The sequence below is a fragment of the Postia placenta genome, assembly GCF_002117355.1.
Source record: "Postia placenta MAD-698-R-SB12 unplaced genomic scaffold POSPLAscaffold_5, whole genome shotgun sequence".
Lineage (NCBI taxonomy): Eukaryota > Fungi > Basidiomycota > Agaricomycetes > Polyporales > Adustoporiaceae > Rhodonia > Rhodonia placenta.
Genome location: NW_020169836.1, coordinates 312,727 through 332,147, shown reverse-complemented (window position 1 = coordinate 332,147; position 19,421 = coordinate 312,727). Strand labels below are relative to the sequence as shown.

Genomic DNA, 19,421 nt, shown 5'->3' with positions numbered 1-19,421 from the left:
TTCGCATCCTCTGTGGCTGTCGCGTTATACAAGATGCCTGTCCATCCGTATCTCGGACGTAAACAGTCTCGTTCTGTCAGGGCCATTTCTCCCGTCGGTGAGTTGTCACTGTAAACTATCATCACGTCGTCTCATGGGTTCGATAGCATCGTGCAGACTTCTCGCGGCTTCCTACTTTCCGGCGACCGGTGTCACTACCAGCGTTCTAGCTCGTCACCGCCCGCTGACAAATCCGTCTTGTTTCCTCTCTGACGGCATCAGCTCCTCGTCAATACCCCTGGCCTTCGTCTGCTCACTCTGGACTGGTCATCGGATTTTCCTGGCGTACCGTTCTTCGTATGCCGCCGTATTCTCTAGTCCTTGGACATGAGTGCGAACAACCTCTCCTGGACTCGACGTGTAACTTCAGTCTGAAAACATTTCAATGGGCTGACTCTGACGATTCGTTCACGACAATAATGTTACAATTTCTGTGCGCTTTGGATCTCGGTCGCGCCGGTCGCGTCATCCATACCTCACGCGAAGATCACTCAAATTACACTACAGCCTCATGACTACTTGCCCTTCCTATGGCGTACTCCACTATCCTTTATCTGGGCGCAGTGCCACTTTCGCAGCTCCACGTTATTAGTCTGGCTATTGTTGCATACTGGGTGTTACCTTGTGGTCACGTCTTCCTCTCGGATACTTCCTCTCTATTCTCAGCTCATCATTGCCTTCTCGCCGCAACCTCAAAGCAGTTCTGCTCATTTGGTAGTTCCTCGCGACTGTTCACCACTAGTGCTATTCTAAGCTACTCTGTCGCGAGTTGTGGTTATACTCCCAAGCGTAAATGCGCCTCAAATTTCTCACCTCAGGACAAAGAATGTCTTCAAACTCTGAATCCGTCGCCATCTGGAGCTATCCGCGTCTTTGTTTCTGACCAAATATCGCCTTCTCGGTTCCGTCTTAATGCTCTCTCCTGCTCTCTTCGCCGACTGCTTGCTGTGATAATTGTTCTCTGCCTTTCATTCTCGCATCGTAACCATCCTTCCGGTCTTCAAAACTTCACACAGACTGAGGTCCTTCGCCCTTTCTACGCTCTACGATCCATCTCGCGGCCATTCTGTTGCTGTTCACACTCCTCCAACACACCCTATCCACTCTCGGCAACAATCTCCCCTTGCAATATTACTTCTGCTGCTCATACTAGGCTTCCATGCACTCGGACGTTTTCTGTCGTCGTACAGGGGATGCTGTGAGTGCTTTTGACCTGTTAGCTCATGGCCGTCGGGCTCACTGGGATCATTCTAGATATGCCTTCGATATCAACTCATTGTCTCGTCTGTGTCTCCCTCGGTTAGCGTCATTACTCACTAGCCACCCTCATGATTCGGTGTACTTCCACATATCTCCTACGCTAACATGACTATTCCGGCCTCTTACATTCCACTAATACTCGTTCGGACGACGCCTCGCCTGTTAGTCGCCAATGTCTGACGCAACATATGAATCCCCGCCTCACGTTCGGCCTCGCTATATCAGTGCTTGATCGCCACAAGACTTCTACTCCTCGACTGGAGCATGGCTATCCGGATTGTCGTCGCACTACAACTAGCGCATCCAACCGTCTATCTATCTGGACTGCGGCAACCCCGCCCGTCACAGTCTCACATTCGAGGCTCACTTCGTCGTCTCTCCTAGTCTTCGACATGGCCATACATTCTGTTCTATCACCCCAGTGCTTGTCACACCACTATCTGCTCCAGGATCTCCTACCCTTGCTCGGTTGCTCGACATCGCAGACATATGCACTACCTCAGTGCTCTATCTCCTTACGACTGCACAATCGCATCCTTCTTATCAAAGACAGTGCTTTATCTATTCATCGAGTCTACATCTATCCAACACTCTATCGTTCGCGGGCTAGGTTCGTTACTAGCGCGTGAACACATTCTGTGAGTGCTACCTCTGCGTCGCCCGACATTATTCTGACTCGTCGCGAACGACCCCAGCCTCTGGACATATCTCGAACGGGTTCCCTACATAACAAACTAGACTTCAAGTCGCACACCACAACTATCCCCATCGCTTTCTCATGGCTACTTGTGATACCGCAACGGTCGAAAGAACGTCACTACCCCGCTCGCCCGTACAGTGCTCTAGAATACTAGCTTCCGGCTGTCTTACTAATCTGACTAAGTGAGTATTCGCTCCGCTCGCCAGCATTTCTTATACTGACTCGACGCGGCTCAGTCATCAGAACTCATCGCTCTTCGATACGTATGAGCAGATTCTTCTATCAACATAGTACTATTGGAGAACACGCTCATCCCTTACACGCCTATTAAGCATCCTTTCGAAATGGCTCGCAGGACTACTCGATCGCAAACCATTATGCCGTCTCTTCGATCTATAATCTGGACCCACCGCCCTACAACCTGACCAGGCGGGAGTTCGCGACGCGTTACTGTCTCTATTCTCCAAGCGCCACAATCTGAGATACAATATAGCCCCGCTTGGTGCTAAGCCTCTATTTAATTTTGTCATTCGTACGCACAGAAATATACGAACTATACCAGTGTAAAGTAACTATCTCATTTAATACGAAGGCTTGATGAGTTTGACACTGTTTGCCCAGATGTGGGATTTCGTAACGCTTGGCGCCTTCTGATTGTCAATTATAAGTTGCTCCATGCCTTCTGTAGACGACCCCAGAATTTAGAGACTGAGTACAGCAAATACCGGGATCGGGGTGATTGAAGCGTTACAACCGGACCAGACTTTCCACCCGACTACGTACGATACATTACATGTGGTCTCGTCGTATTCACTGGAAGAAATATATGCATCGCTATCGCTATAAAGTTTGTATTCTGTCGCGTTTTACGAGTGCACATTTATATCTCCGAAATATAACCGGTTGGCGAAAGCGACCTCCGGGGGATGCCGAGACGCTACATCTAAGATTCCAAAGTTAGACGAGACAAAGGACAAAGGCTGCAACTCGAACCTCTATCCTCACCTTCAGTTGAACATGCCATTCTGTCGCTCGGGCATACACCGCGCCACTCGTTCAAATCTCTGTTGAATAGAAGGTCACCTCGCTGTCAATCAGTTCTTCCTGTTCCTCAGAGCAGAACGTCATCGCATCGCTGGTCCAAGCGTCTCTGTGTTCCGCTCATTCATGCCCCATTATCAGTCTCGGAAACTCGTGATTGGTTGCTGCGTCAGGCTATCGGAAAACGCGTGAGCACGCAGTCCACACTTGCTGAAGAGACACATCATATATTGTGGCATAGGCCACGAAGACAGAAGCTATAGACATAGGCACATGATGAGCAGGCACAATGGTCAAGGCAGTCGTACGTGAATGGAGGCAAGAATTTGCGAAAGAGAAAGGAAATCAGCAGAAAAAGTGGAGAGGAATAAAACGATGCGAGGCTAGTGGTCATCGGCCGGTGCAGGTGAGCCTTCGTTCTCACCCGCGTCCCTCTCCGACAGCCTTTCTTTGGCCCACTCTACTGCATCCGTGTACGACATTCCGTGCTGGCTGTGACAATGCCTCCCGCGCGAGTCGGTGCGTGAGTACATTTTGAGACAGATCGGGCATTGCCACTCCTGCTGCTTGCCCTTGGTGCAGCCTGTTGTCATGTGGCGGTCGCGCACACCGCTGCGCGAGAACCATGCATGGCAGTCGCTGCACTGATAATTCCGTGCAACGGGCGTCCAAGTCCTCGGCTTCCTGACGACGTGGGGTTGCCGGAACCTGGTGCGGGCCTTCTTGGAACGAGGATGACGTGTGTCCGGAGCGGGGGTAGCGGTGTAGCCGTAGCCGTTGTTGGTGTAATCAATGTAATCTGTGGTCTGCCCTACGTACGGTAGGCCAGACATGGGTGCGTTGGTTACGCCGTAAGGCGCAACGTGGGGCCCGTGAATGGCGAGACCGTGGTTGAATCCCATCGGATACCAATACATCGGCATGCTAGGAGCAATTGCCCCCTCGATGTAGGGGCGCTGGTAAACGTCAGGCACGCTGAAGTAGGGTGCGGCGGCGGGATACGTTGGCCATGGGTATTCGATGAATGACGTGGACTGGTATATGGGCTCTACAATGTGAGAGCTGCTCGCCGGGGATCTGGATGGGGTCCCCGTAGAACCGACCCCTGAAATCCCGCTTTCGAAGCTGGGAACGTCTAGAAGCTATGTCGGACGTCAGATGTGGTTTACAGAGTGGCGGGGATACAACATACCTCTTGCAAGTTAAGAGGTGGAAGGTCCCAATCGTTCTCCTGAATGATGGCTTGGAAATCAGGGACAACAGGCGAGTCCTTTGCGTTTAGAGGCTCGTCGACCTTTGCGACCTCCACTAGCGTTGGCGAGGAGAATGACCACCGGTCGGTACTCGTGGACGCCATTTCCTCGAGCTTGTCGCAGAATTCCAAGAACGGGTCGGAGGCCATTGCGGAGGGAACAGAGGCGATGTAGTGGGTGGGCTGTGGAAAACATAACTGAGGTCAGGGTGGAACTCACGATGTGGTTGTCTGACTCACGTAGAAATTGGTTGGTCTATGGAGCTGTAAGTCGCTGCTGAGTGCGAAGATGGTCTGAAGAGCAAGAAAGGAACCGCTTATATATGACTTCTGCGATGCCTCTGGTCCAGCTATAGATACGTCGAACACCGGGCATGTTCGCATTGTCCTTGCGAAGGTGAGCCTCCGGATCTTCCGAACAATGCACTTCTGAATGACGAAAGGCAGACCGGAGAAGCAGGACCAGTCGAAAGCATGCGAAATGAAATGCGATCGAGTGGCAAATGTAGCGACAGGCCTTTGTTCTCGGTGCGGCGATCAGAGGACGGTGACACTCCACAGTTCTCACACCAATGCAACGTTGTCCAGAGCGAACACACCTGTCTTCCGCCGTTCTCGAGCTCAGTAGATCCCACGGTCTGGCATCAGGTGCAAGAAGGCGTCGCAGGCCCGTTCATGGTGCGTGACCCTATGACCACGCGAGGAAACGAGTTTCCTGAACCGTCTTGCATTCAGCGTCTCTTCGAACGTGGAAAAGTACGACGGTCCTTAGGAAGGGTGAGATCGACTGTGACAAGGGTTCAGTTGCCACCTTCCCAGGATTACCTCTTCACTCCATTGTGCGCCACTCCTGCCTGAACACCTCATGCAGCGTGACAACCTTCTCTGGCCAACACGCGGCTCGAGCCTCTGTACGTACTTCGCGATGCAGATCTGTGGCTGAATGCTATCGTAATCTGCTCACACACTGGAGCTGTCAGGAGCACCAACGATTCGCGCCCTCAACGTCAGTGATAGAATTTGGGGATGGACAAACGGAACTCACCCTTGATGTGGTGCAAACTGCTGGTGTTTCGACGCGGGACCAGAGATATTACGGAGGGTAGACAGCTCTGCAGCATTGTAGGTCTCGCTGACAATCAGGTATAGGGTATTGGTCTCACATGCGCTTTGTTATATGCGAATTCGTGTTCGCATCGTCGGCGTGGGTTTTGAGCTGTGCCCGAAACTGGTGCAATTCACCGGAGAGGGGGTCCTCCATGTGCCGTTTGAATAGAGGTTTTCCCGCAAAATCTGCCTACGCCGTATCTTGGATATCTGAAGCCTACAGCATCCGTGAGTTGCTTGTGGCGGAGGAGGTAGAGCAGCAGGCGTTGTATCCCTGATTTTCCGGCCGCGGTATAGTGTCCCCATCATGGTCGTGAGCTCTTATTCGCACTGTGGGCTGACTCGGCTGGGTCCGTGAGTCGAGTCCAGGTCGGCGCCGGTCGTGAGGGTGGAGACCTGCCCCCAGGGGTCGCTCACTTTTGATCTCTCAGCCCGTGGTTTGCTTACGCTTCTTCTACCACAACTCCGGCATCTATTCCAGGTGTAAGTCACTGAATTATGTTCTTTATGCGTCGGGAACCCCAAATGGCATAACGCCACTCACCACAGGTTCGGGCGCCAGATATAACCGCGCGGCAGCGGGTCCCCACGATCTGCAGCAACTCCCCACAGAGAGGTTCTGCACGATGGCATCCATACCTAGTCCACGAGGGAGAACGAGTGTCGTGGGGCGCATTATGGTGCTTTCCCTAATGTCAGGATCTGCTCATTGTGGCTGGCATTTTGATCGGTGTCACTGCCATCGAGGCGGACATTCTTGAGATTTATGGGAAACGTCGCGCGGGCTAAGTTCTGGATCAACGCCGACCACTTAGACTGGAGATCTCGTTCTCCTCGAGCGCTTCCTTGTTGAAGTCGTCGTCAACATCCTCATCTGGCCAATCGAAGCCGGTGAATGTCTTCTCCCATCTTTGAGCTCCGATATAAAGGTCAGGATAGTATAACCCTGCCTCTGGCTCCTGGCCCCGCGTCATAGAAGGGGAGATTGTCGTCAGTATACAGAAGGAATGTCCTGTATCCCTCCGAGTATCGATTCTCGATATCCAGGCGCTTGGGGGCTCGACACTAGTCTCATCATGGTCGTGATCGTCGAAATAGTACTCCCACTGCGATGGCTGAGCAGGGCAGCATGGTACAGACTCGGCGCTGTCATTGAGATCGTCCTTCTGCAGTAAGAGGTGTCAGTGAGTCGAAGATTCTCATCAGACACGATAGAATTGGATAGGTAACTTCTTCCAGGGATTGTATCAAACCTGTGTAACAGTGAAGCTGAAGTGGATGTGATAGTGCAATGTCTGCTCTGGTCAGATAATGAGGCTTCTGGTCCGCCGCAGACCGTCTCACGTAGAGTGCATTGTGAAGGTGGAGCAACATCGTCACCTCTGGGTTTCGGACATCGTCCCGAGAGCTTATGGCTCAATGCACGATGTGTACGACAAGCTCTCCAAGAAGAGATATGGTGGAGCTTACCGTAGGCGATGTGGCTGTCCTCTCGCAGCGGGCGGAATGGTGGTAATTCATATCCACTGTTTTGTCTGCACTGTCTAATGGCTTAAGTGATGAGTGTCAGCGAAAGGTGAATCATGACTAACAGTGAAGATATCGTCGACATCCATGCGATTCGCCCTGTGCTTCTCTTCTGAGCAAGGTGGGTTATGAGTACCGCTAGGGATTTGTAGCACATACAGATGGGAAGCTCATGTTTTATATACTGCACACCCTGCATCGCCACTCATTGCGTCGAGTGGTCTGAGGCCAAGCATCGTTTACATTGTGTAAATGCTGAGGGGCGGCTCCAATGCGCCGCTCAGAGAGACAATGAAGGACATCGGGGCTCTGTGCTCCTGGATGACAAGCTGCTCTATATAAAACTGCCTCGCGCTAGTGGTGATAAACCAGGTGCATTCATTGTCAACAGTCATCGGCGACAGCATTGCGGTTAATTCCGGGTCGTTACTGTGGCGAAGCTCTTGCTCTGATGTCAGATCGTGCGCCAGTGGCAGAGTCTAGCTGAGATCCCTGTGTTTACTTAGCAGCGCATTTTTCTTTCCTAAGGAGGCTCTTGCTTGGTTGCTGCTCAAAGCGTTCACCTTTTTTATTCGGCTCCTGTAGTGACCTAGCATTGATCGATCGTCTGATGGTGCACGACCAGCGATTACGACTCGGACTCTGGTATGTCTTGGTAGATGTCGCAGCATACTGCGATCCCCGTTCGCAAGGAGAGGGGTGGCTAGGCTGCCCGAAAACTCAGCGTCTGTCCCATTGGCGTACCGTCCATTCTCCGCTCTTTGAGTTTGTCAGTCAGTCGCTGATTTTCTCACGCGTCTACGTCTGCATGATTCCATCATCTCAACGCGCACACACAGCTAACATCCTGCTCTGCCGGTTGCTGCCTGCTAGTATACCCCTATCCGTATTCGCTTGGAGGTCTATGCCTGTTCGTCAGCATCCCCCACAGCAAGTCAACGTTTGTGCAGCGTGAGACATATGCGGGAGCCGCGGCGAGGACACCAGGGAGGCCGTGATATTGGACAATCCCCACTGCGGCCAAGGCACTTGCTGTCTGTGGTGCTGGAAATACAGATTGAAGGTCGTCGCAATCGCGTAGAGTGTGTTTAGCGTTGCGGTAGCTACAAGCTTTTCATGTGTCCCTTGTGCCGCTTGCGGAGCCTCTGACGTGCCTTGATGGCGATTGCAATGATTGAACATCAATCCCCAATGCGGAAAGCTCGTCCATCGCTCATCGTCGTTCATTCTCCCAGATACCTACAGCACCCTCAATTCATCTTTGTATCATTCATTGACGACGCATAGAGCGAATGGTCGCGCGCCGTGAGTCAGTGCATGGTCGAAGCGCAGTTAAGACGTTTACAAAGTCTCCACTATATTTGGTATGTATGTGATGGCGGTATACCTACCTGTACAATGCGAAGGGCAGCAGTCTACTCACTGGCGGACAAGTACTAACCTCAGCTAAATACGGCAATCTGTGTAGGCGCCTTTCGGCAGTTGCCGGGTACCCAATTTGTTTTTCTCCTGCACCGAGCCGCGCCTGCACTCGCATATCCAGCTGGAATGGCCATAGCAAAACAAGAACCTCAAGAATCACTACTTCCTCCAGGCCCGAAATCAAAGCCTGCCAATGAGAAGGCCCGTAAAGATGCCTTGAAGTCCATTACCGCCACTCGTCGCGCATCCGCATGGCAGATCCACCGCTGGCCGCTCGACAAACGAGTACTGTTGTCGCGGACGCGCGTCCATCTTCCACGGACATACCTAGGACGAGACGGTGAAGATGTGCGGGTAGTGCGTGAAGGACAAGACCTGAACCAGTTCGTCCACCGACATTACTTCGAAGAACTCGACGAGGCGCGCAAATCGGAATGGATTAATTTCGTGACGCCTGACGGGGTTGTATCAAGAAGGTACGTGATGATCAGTTTTGGTCGAGGATATACTTGGGCGCCCCTTGTTCGGATGCGAGCGAAGAACATGAACGCAACGTAGGCACGAATACCTAGGCCCGGATCCTCGGGTTGCTGGATATCACTTGGACGTCGACGGGGAAGTGCACATCAAGTGGTGGGACGGGTTTCTGCAAGACCAGTGGATGGACAGGCAGAAATGGCGATTCGAGGTGAAAGTGGATGATGAAGGGAAATGGGTGGAGATTGATGACTGAAGGTGTCGTGAATTCGCTATGTGCGTAGGTCTGACACTGATCGAAAGTCCAGAACGAACATATCTCTCCTGTCGTACTCAGAAGGACTGTGTATACACCACCTGTACGTTTTTCGTGCTTAGTGTTTGTCTGTCCAATGCATGGCTGTCGCCCCCATGATCGAATATGAGCCCAACGTGAAGGACCTGCTTTGTGAAGTCCCGTGGGCTTTCCGTATATACCACATCTTGTAACCATTGATCACAGTAATTCTTGTCCTTAGCATACATCAGACTCGAAACTATCACCGGGGGCACCACACCTAACCTCAGATTAGGGGTATGTTTCGTCTCACAGTTCGGCAGTTTAAACATTCGCCGACGATGTGGCGCACGATGTGTAGACTCGCGTGATCGGCAGAGTCTTCCTTCCTGCTGCTACTGTTCCTGACGGACCGCTTGGACCGAAACTACAGACCTGCTGACATCGCACAGAAGGCGAATGCGGACGGGACGGAGAGCCTAAACATGCTATCGGCGTACGCGATAAATACCACTCTGATAATGCTTAGGGACATTGTCGATCTTCCCCATGGCATCACATCGTCTTTTAGAGGCTTTCCGAGCAACAAAACCAGCTTTCGGCGTGTGGATAACCCTTCCCGGCTCCCTCAATGCTCGAGTGGTGGCACAAGCCTCGCCCCACCTATCCTGGGTGATCATCGACTGCGAGCATGGCATGACGTCAATCCAGCCCGGAGCTGCAGAATCTATACAAGCCATCGCTGGTCTGGGCAGCTCGGCTCCTAGTGTGCTTGTCCGCATCCCCGCCACAGGCCCTTGTGCGGATGGGAGTGCAAGCTGGCAGATCAAGTATGTTCTGGATGCGGGTGCACGAGGTGTTCTGGTACCTATGGTGGGTCGCTGCACGAACTCTTTGTAAAGATGGACGCTGGTTCTCAACGTTGGCTGCAGGTGTCTACTGCAGCGCAGGCAGCGTCTGTAGTCGCAGCAGCTCGCTTCCCACCGAAGGGGATTCGCGGGTTCGGCAGTCCTTTCACTCAATCGGTTTGGGGCATCTCAGCCACCGAATATCTTGCCACCGCTAACGACAGTGTTGTTGTACTCATCCAAATCGAGACGCGTGACGGCCTTGTAAATCTCGATGAGATATTATCGGTTGATGGCCTAGGTATGCTCGATCGATTGTTGGAGGGCTTAACGAATATCGATATATGCTGACTATGCATAACAGATGGTGTCCTCATAGGGCCCTACGATCTCTCCCTTGCACATGGTTACCCCCCGCCGTCACCTGACCCTCACCCGGATGTTGAGGTGATGATCCAGGATATCTTACGCAGATCGCGTGTGAAAGGAAAGAAATGGTCAGTGGTGTTTTTCTCATTCACTATGCGGACTCCTGCGAGCGTTCAATGCTTTGAGCTTGAGTACCGAGCCCAGTGGGCTCGAAGCCCGGCCAGTGGCGTGATTTCTTCCGTAAGACGCGCTCACCCGTCTTGTCCCCTCAGTGCGATTTTCTGTACGTTAGGTTCACAATCATTCAAACGAGCACAGGAAGGCTTCGACATGGTGCGTATAGCCCTCATTTATATCGATGCGTTTATGCGGTATATTTGACACGCCGTATTCGTTTTGGGATTTCCACAGATCAACGTCACTTCCGACACCGGAGCCATGACACAGGCGCTGGCTCAGAGTCTCGCGGTTGCAGCAGGACAGGCCCCGGGTGACAAGGAATTCGGCTATTGAGCGTTTCCACTCCCTCAATCGCTTATAAGGCGGGGTTTTGGAGATATGCAATCGTAACACATACACATTCAAATCAGATAGTCCCTGATAATGATAATCAAACATGCATAGTTTGGACACCGGATAGTCCGGCAGATGTCGGTCTTTTGATATCTAAGTACGCCACCGGCATGACTGTCACCGAGGCCGAGCTTAGGCACGTAATGTTGGAATGACACGCTCAACGCACATACAGTGTCGTTGACTATCTGTGAAATTTAAGTACAGCATTGATATGTGTATAACGTGTTTGGGACCAACGATAGGTCAACTTTCAGAGCTGCGATACGTCGGAGGCGGTGGTCTCCCGGACGGTGGGCGAGTAACACGAGATCTCGTCGACGGCATATATGTCAAGGTGGGCTCGACCGATGGTGGAGGTTGCGTGATGGTAGCGTATGACAAAGGCTGTGTGGTGTCGACGCCGAGCAGATTGACATTCGAGTCCGTTTGTAAGAGCGGAGTTTGTGATGCTTTTCTGAGAGCTCTTTTGTTATCGAGTCCCCAATATCGCAAAGGTGGTGCTAAGCAGGGCATTTAATGACGGGAAATGTGGTCAGCGCGTGTGACATTGAACAGCCTATATATGGGCACGCACAAGAAGTTCCAGCGGGCACGATGAATGGCGATATTGTCGGAGTTAGGGACAAGCGAGCCCCATTCTCACCTGTTTGTAGCGCGGAGGACCGCCCCTGGACGGCGATCTGCAAAGCCGCGATCCGTTGCCTGCGATAAAGATATAACGCGCAGAGAATGATTGCTGTAAAACCCAGGATACCACCAACCACACCGCCGACTACCGTTGATGTGCTGGCTCTGCTGCTCGTAACAGTGGATGAAGCGCTGCTTGAAGACCCATCGGGGCTCCCGGTTGTTGACTGAACGGGTGTAGGCGATGACAAAGTGGACGATAATGTTGGAATAGATGCGGTAGAAGTTGACGATGATGCTGTAGTAGACGCGCTAGAGCTTGGACAATGGGTGAATGTGTCATTGTTCTCAGATACCTGATCCTGTCCTGCAGCTTCTCTTGTGTATGTACTGCAAAGCCCTTAACGCAATTTCAAAAAAGGAAGCAGGCTCACTCACTAGAACCTGCACCAACATAAATCTTAGAATGGGAACATGAAGCTGCGAAATAGACTTACCAGGCGCCGGTGTTCCAAAACAAATTGTAGAGGAAGTTGTCAAGTTTGATCCCTTCATTACAGACTGCCGTCTGTATTGCCACAGGAAGACTACAAACATGATGAGCTTTGCACAAACACAGGTCATAGATCTGGATTCTGCTTACGATTCATTTGTGCCAGAACCGCAGCCGTCAAGATACTTGTAGTATGCACCATTGCCTGGTTCATACATATGGCCATTTACTAACAGAACTCGGATGGATGCGCGCAGTCACATACCCGCGTCGATTCCGTTGACATTACCCCCGTTGGTGTCTTGCTGACAGCTATATATAAATGTTCAGCTCGATACAATATCCACCGAGTTAAATGTTTCCATACTTCATACATAGCATGCTCAGCGAGAATGCGATAGAGTTACAGCAGCATGCAGCTGCAGGAACACGTAAGTACACAACGGAAGCAGATAAATTCCAGATGCTTACTTAGCTGATCATTGCACTTGTCTCCAGGTGCCGTGTTGCTGAATGTCGGAACTTGATCTTGAACGTAATATCGCATTGTTGGTGAATAGCACTCAGAGGCACCAAGAATAGACGTACATTCGCTATTGCATATTTGTCGCAGCCTTTGGTATGTGATGCCTATTCCCGTGACTTTTTATTAGCGATGAGGTATTCCGAAAGAATATATTTACCGACATGGCGTCTCTCCGACGGCATCGCTGTACCAATCCAGTGCATTCCCTGCGCAAGTTGTGTTCTCAGCCTCCGCAAGACTGCCTACCAAGATTGCAATCAGGCCTGTGAATCGCAAGGCGGACGCCAGCATCTTGAGCTGATTCGGGAGTTCGCGCAGGAGGGACGCAGCGGCGCGCATGTATACAGGTTTTTATACCAGTGTATCGCGACCATCAGACAGAACTTAATCAAAATATGCATGGGGACATATCAGTGCTATTTAGAATGGAAACAGCAATGAATGACCGCATCTTGACGCAAAGCCAGAAAAAAGTTTAGCAGAGACGCACAGACCTTGATCCTGTACCGTACAGTATTGAGATGGGATCATTCATGATTGTAACGATGTTCATTGCCATCAAACTGTGGGAAATATCATACTCGAGCCGTCCCACAAGCGGCCTCTCCGTGTTGACTCTTTGCAGCTCATCTCCCGCGATTCTCGCATGCAACATATCTTACCAAAATGCACGATGGAAGACGTTGATGAATAACCACGAGAGAAGGCGTTTATGGAATCGAGTCGCTTACATGAGTGGTCGGTTTGAACTCCGACTCGGACAATGCCGAATTGCCAAGTCTTCTCCCCGGAGTAAACGGAATGCCAGACTAAATCTCGAGTATTGGGCTCAGCTTAAGCGAGGCACTGTAAGGGTTTCCAAATCTCACGAAGGCTTTAGCTAATGTTGACTTCTCGAGATGCCTAGAGCTGACCCGCATGAGCTTCCTCGATGTCCTCAACGACGATGTCGTCGCAATCATCCTTACACTTCTATCTCCCCCAGACGCGTCGCGGCTTGCGGTAGTTTCTCGTAAGGCCTACACGTACGCCATGCCCCGTGTCCTCTCCGAAGTCGACTTGGGCTCTGTTGGTACCATTGCCGCGCGGCTTCGGCAAGAGCTGCCTGTCGGAGCTGCGCAAATGTTCTCATTCTGTAGCTTCATGCTTTCCGATGCACCGCGTCGCCTGCCCTACCTCAAAAGTCTCACGATCCGGCGCTGTGCATTCCTCGGATATGTCCCGATCCCCAATGAGTCCGACTCTTTGGTCACCATGCTCGTCGACATCTTAAACGGCGCCACCAATTTGGCAAAGCTGCTTGTCGAGGGTGCTCACAAGCTCGCCAAGGAGCCCCGTCTCCTCGACCTTATGTCAATACCAAGCTCGCCCATCCAAGACATCACTATCACCGAGATTCCAGCACGGGCGCTCGGAAACTTCACACTGCTGAGACCCCGGAAGGTCACCATTCGCAATATTCATCCTGACGAAGAGCGCGAGCTTCTCAGCCCGTTCAGCCATATTCCGCAGACTGTAGAACACCTCGTCATACTCGATCCCCAGGGCATCCTAGACGTCTATGGCTTCGGGGCTAGTTGGCCTTCCGTACAAATCTTGAACATCATGTCGACCATCCGAGCGTCTGTCCTTCCCGCCGCCTTCCCGAATCTTCGCTCTCTTCAGCTGCGCTCTTCCGTGTTTCTCCCAGAGCAAGACTGCATTTTGTCGGATAACACATGGCAATCGCTGGACTACGTCAACACAGATTCCACATTCGCCATCCCATGTCACACCCGCTGGCTGGCGTTGGACAGCCACTATTCTTGGCAAAGAAATGACCTCCTACCTCTCCTTGCGATGTCGTCCCCGGTCATCCTATCCTTCTGGCTCGACACCCCTCACATCACCATTTCCCTGAAACCGTTACTCCACAACCTGAAGTATCTCCACGTAGGATGGGAGAGCGATAACTTCTACGGCATGTCCCTGGCAGTCAGTGAGCAGAGAACTGGTGCTGCCTCATGGCTGGTATGTTCTACATGACATAACCCCGTGCTATATTGACATTACTGTCAGACATCCCGGCTGCAGCCCTTCAACGGACTGTCCATTCTTGGTGTGTCGGTCTACGTAAGCGTACTTCTAGGTGCGGACGCCCAAGACGCCGTGTTCTCATTAGCAAGCGCCGTCTCTGCATGCTTCTCAAGCGTGCAGTATGTCGGCGTGCTGGTCGATCGCTATACGTGGTGCCCTTCCGGTCCATCGATGGCACCTGAGTTCAACTCTGCTGACGTAGAGCTGCCATATGTCTGGTTCCGTGTCGTTCCCTGCCTGGAAGACGGGCGCTCTCGACTAGAGCGGCTCACTGCGGTGGAAGGCAGGAAGGCGCACCGTCACCTCATAGCCCAACCTTTGGAATCGTAGCCATTCACCAGGTGCACCTTTAATAATTATCGCGTCATTGCTATTCTCACCGAAATTCCTCTGCTACTAGATCCGTCACATACCCGATTGGTATAACCGTGGGTAACGAAATTCCTTCTTAGCGATCTGAATGAAGCGAGAGAACAATATATCCAATCATGTACCGAACACAAGGCCCATACTCTATGTTTATAAGTATCTCAATTCCCGGAAGGCCCTCCTGAGCTGCCTCGCATCTGCTGGGTCATTCAGCCATTCCTCCTTAGAACGACGGGATCGCGGCGCGGCACATTTTGTCACAAAAAGGTATAGTACGAGCACAGGATATCTCCACGAGCAGATGCGTAGCACGTTAAACTGCTGACGCAGCCTATGGCTCTGGCGTTCTCTACGGTTCTTCACCCATCAATGGGCGAATTAGCTGCCCATTCCCGTAAATTCTGGGTCGTGTAAACTGGCGTTGCGTATCTACGACGAGTATGTAGCGTCTAGGTCATGTGGAACTCCCTCCCAGTCGATATGCCGCTGATGCATCTGCTGTTGTTGAAAAAGACTTGATAGGCCGCAAAGTCCTCACTCAAAGCAATGCAGCTCAGAAGCTCAGTGCTGAGGGTTGTTATTTCGTGGAAGACGCGATTGTACAGTCTGCGCAGCATCGCCGTTGCTCCTCGTCGTTGCTCCTCGTTCTTATGAGTCCCGTTGATCTACTCATATTATTGTTGTCTTTCGCGCTATAGCCGGGCGAAATAAACCTCTACTCCGGTGAACTTTCCAGAGGGCATGTGATGTCCTGGTTAGGCATAAATATCTCAATCGGTATCAGAGCAGGCAGAACTTGGTGCTGAGGAGCGGCCTCCATACTTCCTATGACATGAGGGCAAGCTTTATGAAACACCGCAAGCACAATGTCGACGAATCACACTAGGCGGGATTCTTATTCACAATGTGACAATGCTGGCCAATGACCACTAAGGAAGTCGGGCAAGAACACGCCATGCCTCGCAACACCTCTAAGAGAGCATCGCCGCCGGACGCAGCGCGCGTCCAGGAGCCAAAGAACTTACGAAAGCTGCGTCTCACTTCGCGTTGTCGACCTCTACAGTACGTGCATTCAAAATTGCCGCTTCAAGAAATATCGCTGGATAAGAAGCGACTTTTCCGAGCTGGTTTTGAGCGCCCAAATGTGGCTGAAGGTCGCTGAAAGCGTCACAGATGACTAAGCGTAATGCAGACGTGACCTAATCACGCGCTTGGCTCGCGAAGGGCTGACCAGCCAATCAGGTTGGCGAATCAAGCAAGCGTGACATGCCGTAAGCCAAGTCTGCGAGCGCTAGACGAGCAGTCGCTTTTTTGTCGGAGGGGATGTGAGATTCCGCTGGCAGGGATTGGTAGTCTCCTGTGAGCAGAACAAAATACACTTCCTACGCAGGCTCCGGATATCCATGTATAACTAGGTTTCGGCTGCTTACATCTCGCTTCTTTGCCAGCGACATTTAAGCAGCAATTTTGAATGGACTTGGTCACAGCTAATGATCCAGACGAAGTTGATGCTGCTAAGTCTTTGTGTTCGCCATATTACTTACCCTCGAAAGCAACGGACCGTCGAATGCAGGCCCGTCCTAGCAGAATGTAATCATAGTGCCATACAGGAGAACAACCATCCTACACCTATTCGAATTCACAATAAATAGCAGAGCGAGAACTAACAGTAATTAATAACAAAGGTGCATCCGCAAGCTGTCTAAGTCTAAGACTACAATTAGGCTAAATTACGTGTCGCCGTAGAGAGCCGCAAATACACATGTATAACCAATGGGAGGAGCATAGTGAACTAAACAAGACATGTCTCCCGCACGTCATCTGTCGTATCTGTTCAGTCCCTGCAATAGCCGTTCGACGCGTTGGCATTCGTTGACAGGAAACTTGTGAGAGCGTCCGCCCTGAGAGGTAGCGACGAACCACTCCGTGGGTGAACCTCCCTCCGCGAGGTCTATAGGGCCACTTGTGTTGATGCCTACGTACGCGAGGGAAGAAATAGAAGTCGCGACGCGCGTGGCGACCTTGCCAGTGGTTGGCGGTTCTGCACGTGCAACGATAGGGACGACGACTGGGGTGAGCGAATCGACGTCTGGGAGTTCAGCAAATACAGGTCTTGGGGAGGAAGGTGGCGAGGCGGCCGGAGAAGAGAAGGGCGAGGGGAACGAAGTAGGTGTGCTGCTCGATAGGGATAGCCCGATCAATGGAAGCGTCGCAAGCAGCGGCCCGACACGCATCTACATCGGAACAACGGGCGAACATCGGTCACAGTTAGACTCTATATTATGAAGGGACCACGCACCATCCACGCGGTGACAGACGCCAGGGACTCGCACCCGTGCAGAGCAATATCGAGGTAGCGCACGCTGCACGCGACCTCCGGGATTCGCGCGACAAACTCTTCGTCGGCCACCGATACGTCCACGACACATGACAGCACAATCGGCTCGGTGCGGCGGATGTACTCCAGTGCGTTTTCAAGCGTCTCGACGTCGGGCGTGAGCGGACTGCGCAGGTCGACGCGCCGGATAGAGCACGCGAAGTCGAGAATGGGGTGCCCGGAGTCGACGTGATCGAGGCGTGGCCAGGCGTGATCGGGGGTGGCGTTATCCTTCGCGAACGAGTCCGGTCCGGAAACATCTGCGCCTCCAACGAAGTGCAGGAAGCGCACAGTCGGGAACGCCTGAGCGAGGGTAGAAAGAGGTGGGACGTCCCCTCCCAAGGTTACGCGGTTCAGCTGCTTGCAGCTCGCCAACGCACGCACGATGGGCGGGTACGCCGTTACAAGCGCGCTGAGACCCCAGATTGTTGCGGCGTGCAGGTGCACAGCATCTGCGATAACCTGTGTTAGAAGACGTACGGACTGCTTGTCCACTGTCCAAATTCCATCCACGCGGACGCGGACGGCGTCCCGTCGAACATCTAGACTGTGTAGGTGCAGCAATCGTTGCTTGGGGTCCTCGAGCATCCAGGAGCAGAATCGACGTAGTTGAAGATTGGCGGGGCTACTGGCGGGTTTGTGAAAGGCGCCACCGAGCGAGACGTGCGCAATGACACGAGGCATGGCGACAGCGTAGGCACGGCGAGAAGTGATAGCGAGCTGACTAGCGTCGTGTGGAGTGATGAGCAGCAAGACGAGTGACAAAATGTCATGGTTAAGATCGAGTAGGTTTATCGTCGTCATGGTCGCCTGAGGTGACCTGTTTTCAAAAGATACGAAAAAGGGGAATGAGAAATGCCTGGTCAGCACAAAAGCGACTGCCCTCTATAAGTCTATCGGAAGTCTGGAGAGACGGTGGTCGTCGTAAGATTAGTCTATGGTAGGGCCGAGTCAGGTCGGAATGAGCACATATGTTGGAAAAACCTAACCCTAATCCGGGGCCCCGTGGGGCCATGCTCCTTCCGGATACACCCGATCCCCGCCTGCGCTTGGCAAAAATTCGCGTCGCGAGTCGCGACGAGGTCAGCCACCAACTCCTGTCGATAATCAAAGGTCCTCCTGGAGCATATCGTCCGATACTTACCGCAATATACAAGCTTTGCTTTGTTGTGGTATAGAGCCATCGTATGTTTGCGGTCAATGATCTCGGTCGCTTCCGTTTACTCCCGAGCCTGCTGGCAACATACTTACTCATCCTGTGCTGACCTATCGCAATCCTGAGGTTCGAGAGGTGATCTCGGCTGCATCAACGAGCTGATATTAACGTTTCAGTCCGAGTCCATCCTTCACAGAACCTGTATTATCGGATTGGCTGCATATGCGGACTCTGAAGCTGACCGGAAGACGAGCACACGAGGCAGTCCTCCGACAGTTCCAGTTCCACGGATGATTGGTCCGGTTCTGCGTCGATCGTCGCAAGAAAGCAGAGTGGTTGGCTGAGTGGTGGGGGCATAACCTAGAGGCGGCAGTCGTCCGTATTAAAAGGCGGCGCGGATCCAGGCATGCAAGTTCGGGTAATTGGTCATAGGACCAATTACAGAACCCCCAAAACGTAAATGACCGCAAGGTGTCGCGAAAGCAGCCCCGATATGCACATCTAGGAAAAGACACTTCCCATGCTTGCATTCTCCGTCGAACGCAGGCACCGGCCAACAAGCACCGGCTCGCAACGTTCTTTTATGATGTGTGAGCAGAGGTCATACTTCATGCAGATCTTCAATTACTGACAGTTTTAGGGGCTAGACTAATACATTCATAGCTGAAAACACGCCGTTGCTTCATACTCTGAGAAATTATGATACAGTCCGACTATGGGCGAGAGGCACTGGTGAATACTTGTGCTAATGCCCGGCCGGAGTAGCCTCTTACAAGGCTGTGTAATACGATCGAGGACATCGAAGACATGCTAAATGCAAATTGGGGAGGGGATCTGATTGAGAATGCGCTTATAGAAACCGATATCGCGAGAAGCGTGTTCTGCTCGAGCCGCAGAGGGAA

At 52.1% G+C, this 19,421-nt stretch overlaps 6 protein-coding genes across 6 annotated transcripts; 3 read left to right on the top strand and 3 right to left on the bottom strand.

Annotated features, from left to right (window-relative positions):
* Positions 1-3,423: 3,423 nt before the first annotated feature.
* On the bottom strand, positions 3,424-6,373 carry POSPLADRAFT_1140275 (hypothetical protein; the record flags this gene model as incomplete). The annotated part of the gene is made up of 10 exons (XM_024485149.1): positions 3,424-4,182; positions 4,233-4,475; positions 4,533-4,721; positions 4,892-4,930; positions 5,212-5,231; positions 5,261-5,265; positions 5,338-5,424; positions 5,847-5,871; positions 5,944-6,018; positions 6,208-6,373. 10 exons carry the CDS (start codon positions 6,371-6,373, stop codon positions 3,424-3,426), a joined length of 1,608 nt encoding a protein of 535 aa, XP_024340017.1.
* Positions 6,374-8,474: 2,101 nt separating this feature from the next.
* Positions 8,475-9,081, top strand: POSPLADRAFT_1032917 (hypothetical protein; the record flags this gene model as incomplete). Its single annotated transcript, XM_024476895.1, has 2 exons — positions 8,475-8,824; positions 8,907-9,081. 2 exons carry the CDS (start codon positions 8,475-8,477, stop codon positions 9,079-9,081), a joined length of 525 nt encoding a protein of 174 aa, XP_024340016.1.
* Positions 9,082-9,651: 570 nt separating this feature from the next.
* Positions 9,652-10,832, top strand: POSPLADRAFT_1139878 (hypothetical protein; the record flags this gene model as incomplete). The annotated part of the gene is made up of 5 exons (XM_024485093.1): positions 9,652-9,975; positions 10,035-10,251; positions 10,315-10,447; positions 10,592-10,652; positions 10,731-10,832. 5 exons carry the CDS (start codon positions 9,652-9,654, stop codon positions 10,830-10,832), a joined length of 837 nt encoding a protein of 278 aa, XP_024340015.1.
* A 313-nt stretch (positions 10,833-11,145) lies between these two features.
* POSPLADRAFT_1139264 (hypothetical protein) lies at positions 11,146-12,832 on the bottom strand (the record flags this gene model as incomplete). Its single annotated transcript, XM_024485014.1, has 9 exons — positions 11,146-11,279; positions 11,539-11,597; positions 11,662-11,820; positions 11,879-11,912; positions 12,020-12,109; positions 12,166-12,220; positions 12,281-12,327; positions 12,487-12,543; positions 12,703-12,832. The coding sequence occupies 9 exons, from the start codon at positions 12,830-12,832 to the stop codon at positions 11,146-11,148; spliced, it is 765 nt and encodes a 254-aa protein (XP_024340014.1).
* A 627-nt stretch (positions 12,833-13,459) lies between these two features.
* POSPLADRAFT_1055284 (hypothetical protein) lies at positions 13,460-14,947 on the top strand (the record flags this gene model as incomplete). Its single annotated transcript, XM_024480624.1, has 2 exons — positions 13,460-14,551; positions 14,600-14,947. The coding sequence occupies 2 exons, from the start codon at positions 13,460-13,462 to the stop codon at positions 14,945-14,947; spliced, it is 1,440 nt and encodes a 479-aa protein (XP_024340013.1).
* Positions 14,948-16,803: 1,856 nt separating this feature from the next.
* On the bottom strand, positions 16,804-18,288 carry POSPLADRAFT_1069768 (hypothetical protein; the record flags this gene model as incomplete). Its single annotated transcript, XM_024482367.1, has 2 exons — positions 17,286-18,288; positions 16,804-17,220 (listed from the first exon to the last, which is right to left on the bottom strand). The coding sequence occupies exons 1-2, from the start codon at positions 18,165-18,167 to the stop codon at positions 16,804-16,806; spliced, it is 1,299 nt and encodes a 432-aa protein (XP_024340012.1). The 5' UTR covers positions 18,168-18,288.
* Between the last annotated feature and the right edge of the window lie 1,133 nt (positions 18,289-19,421).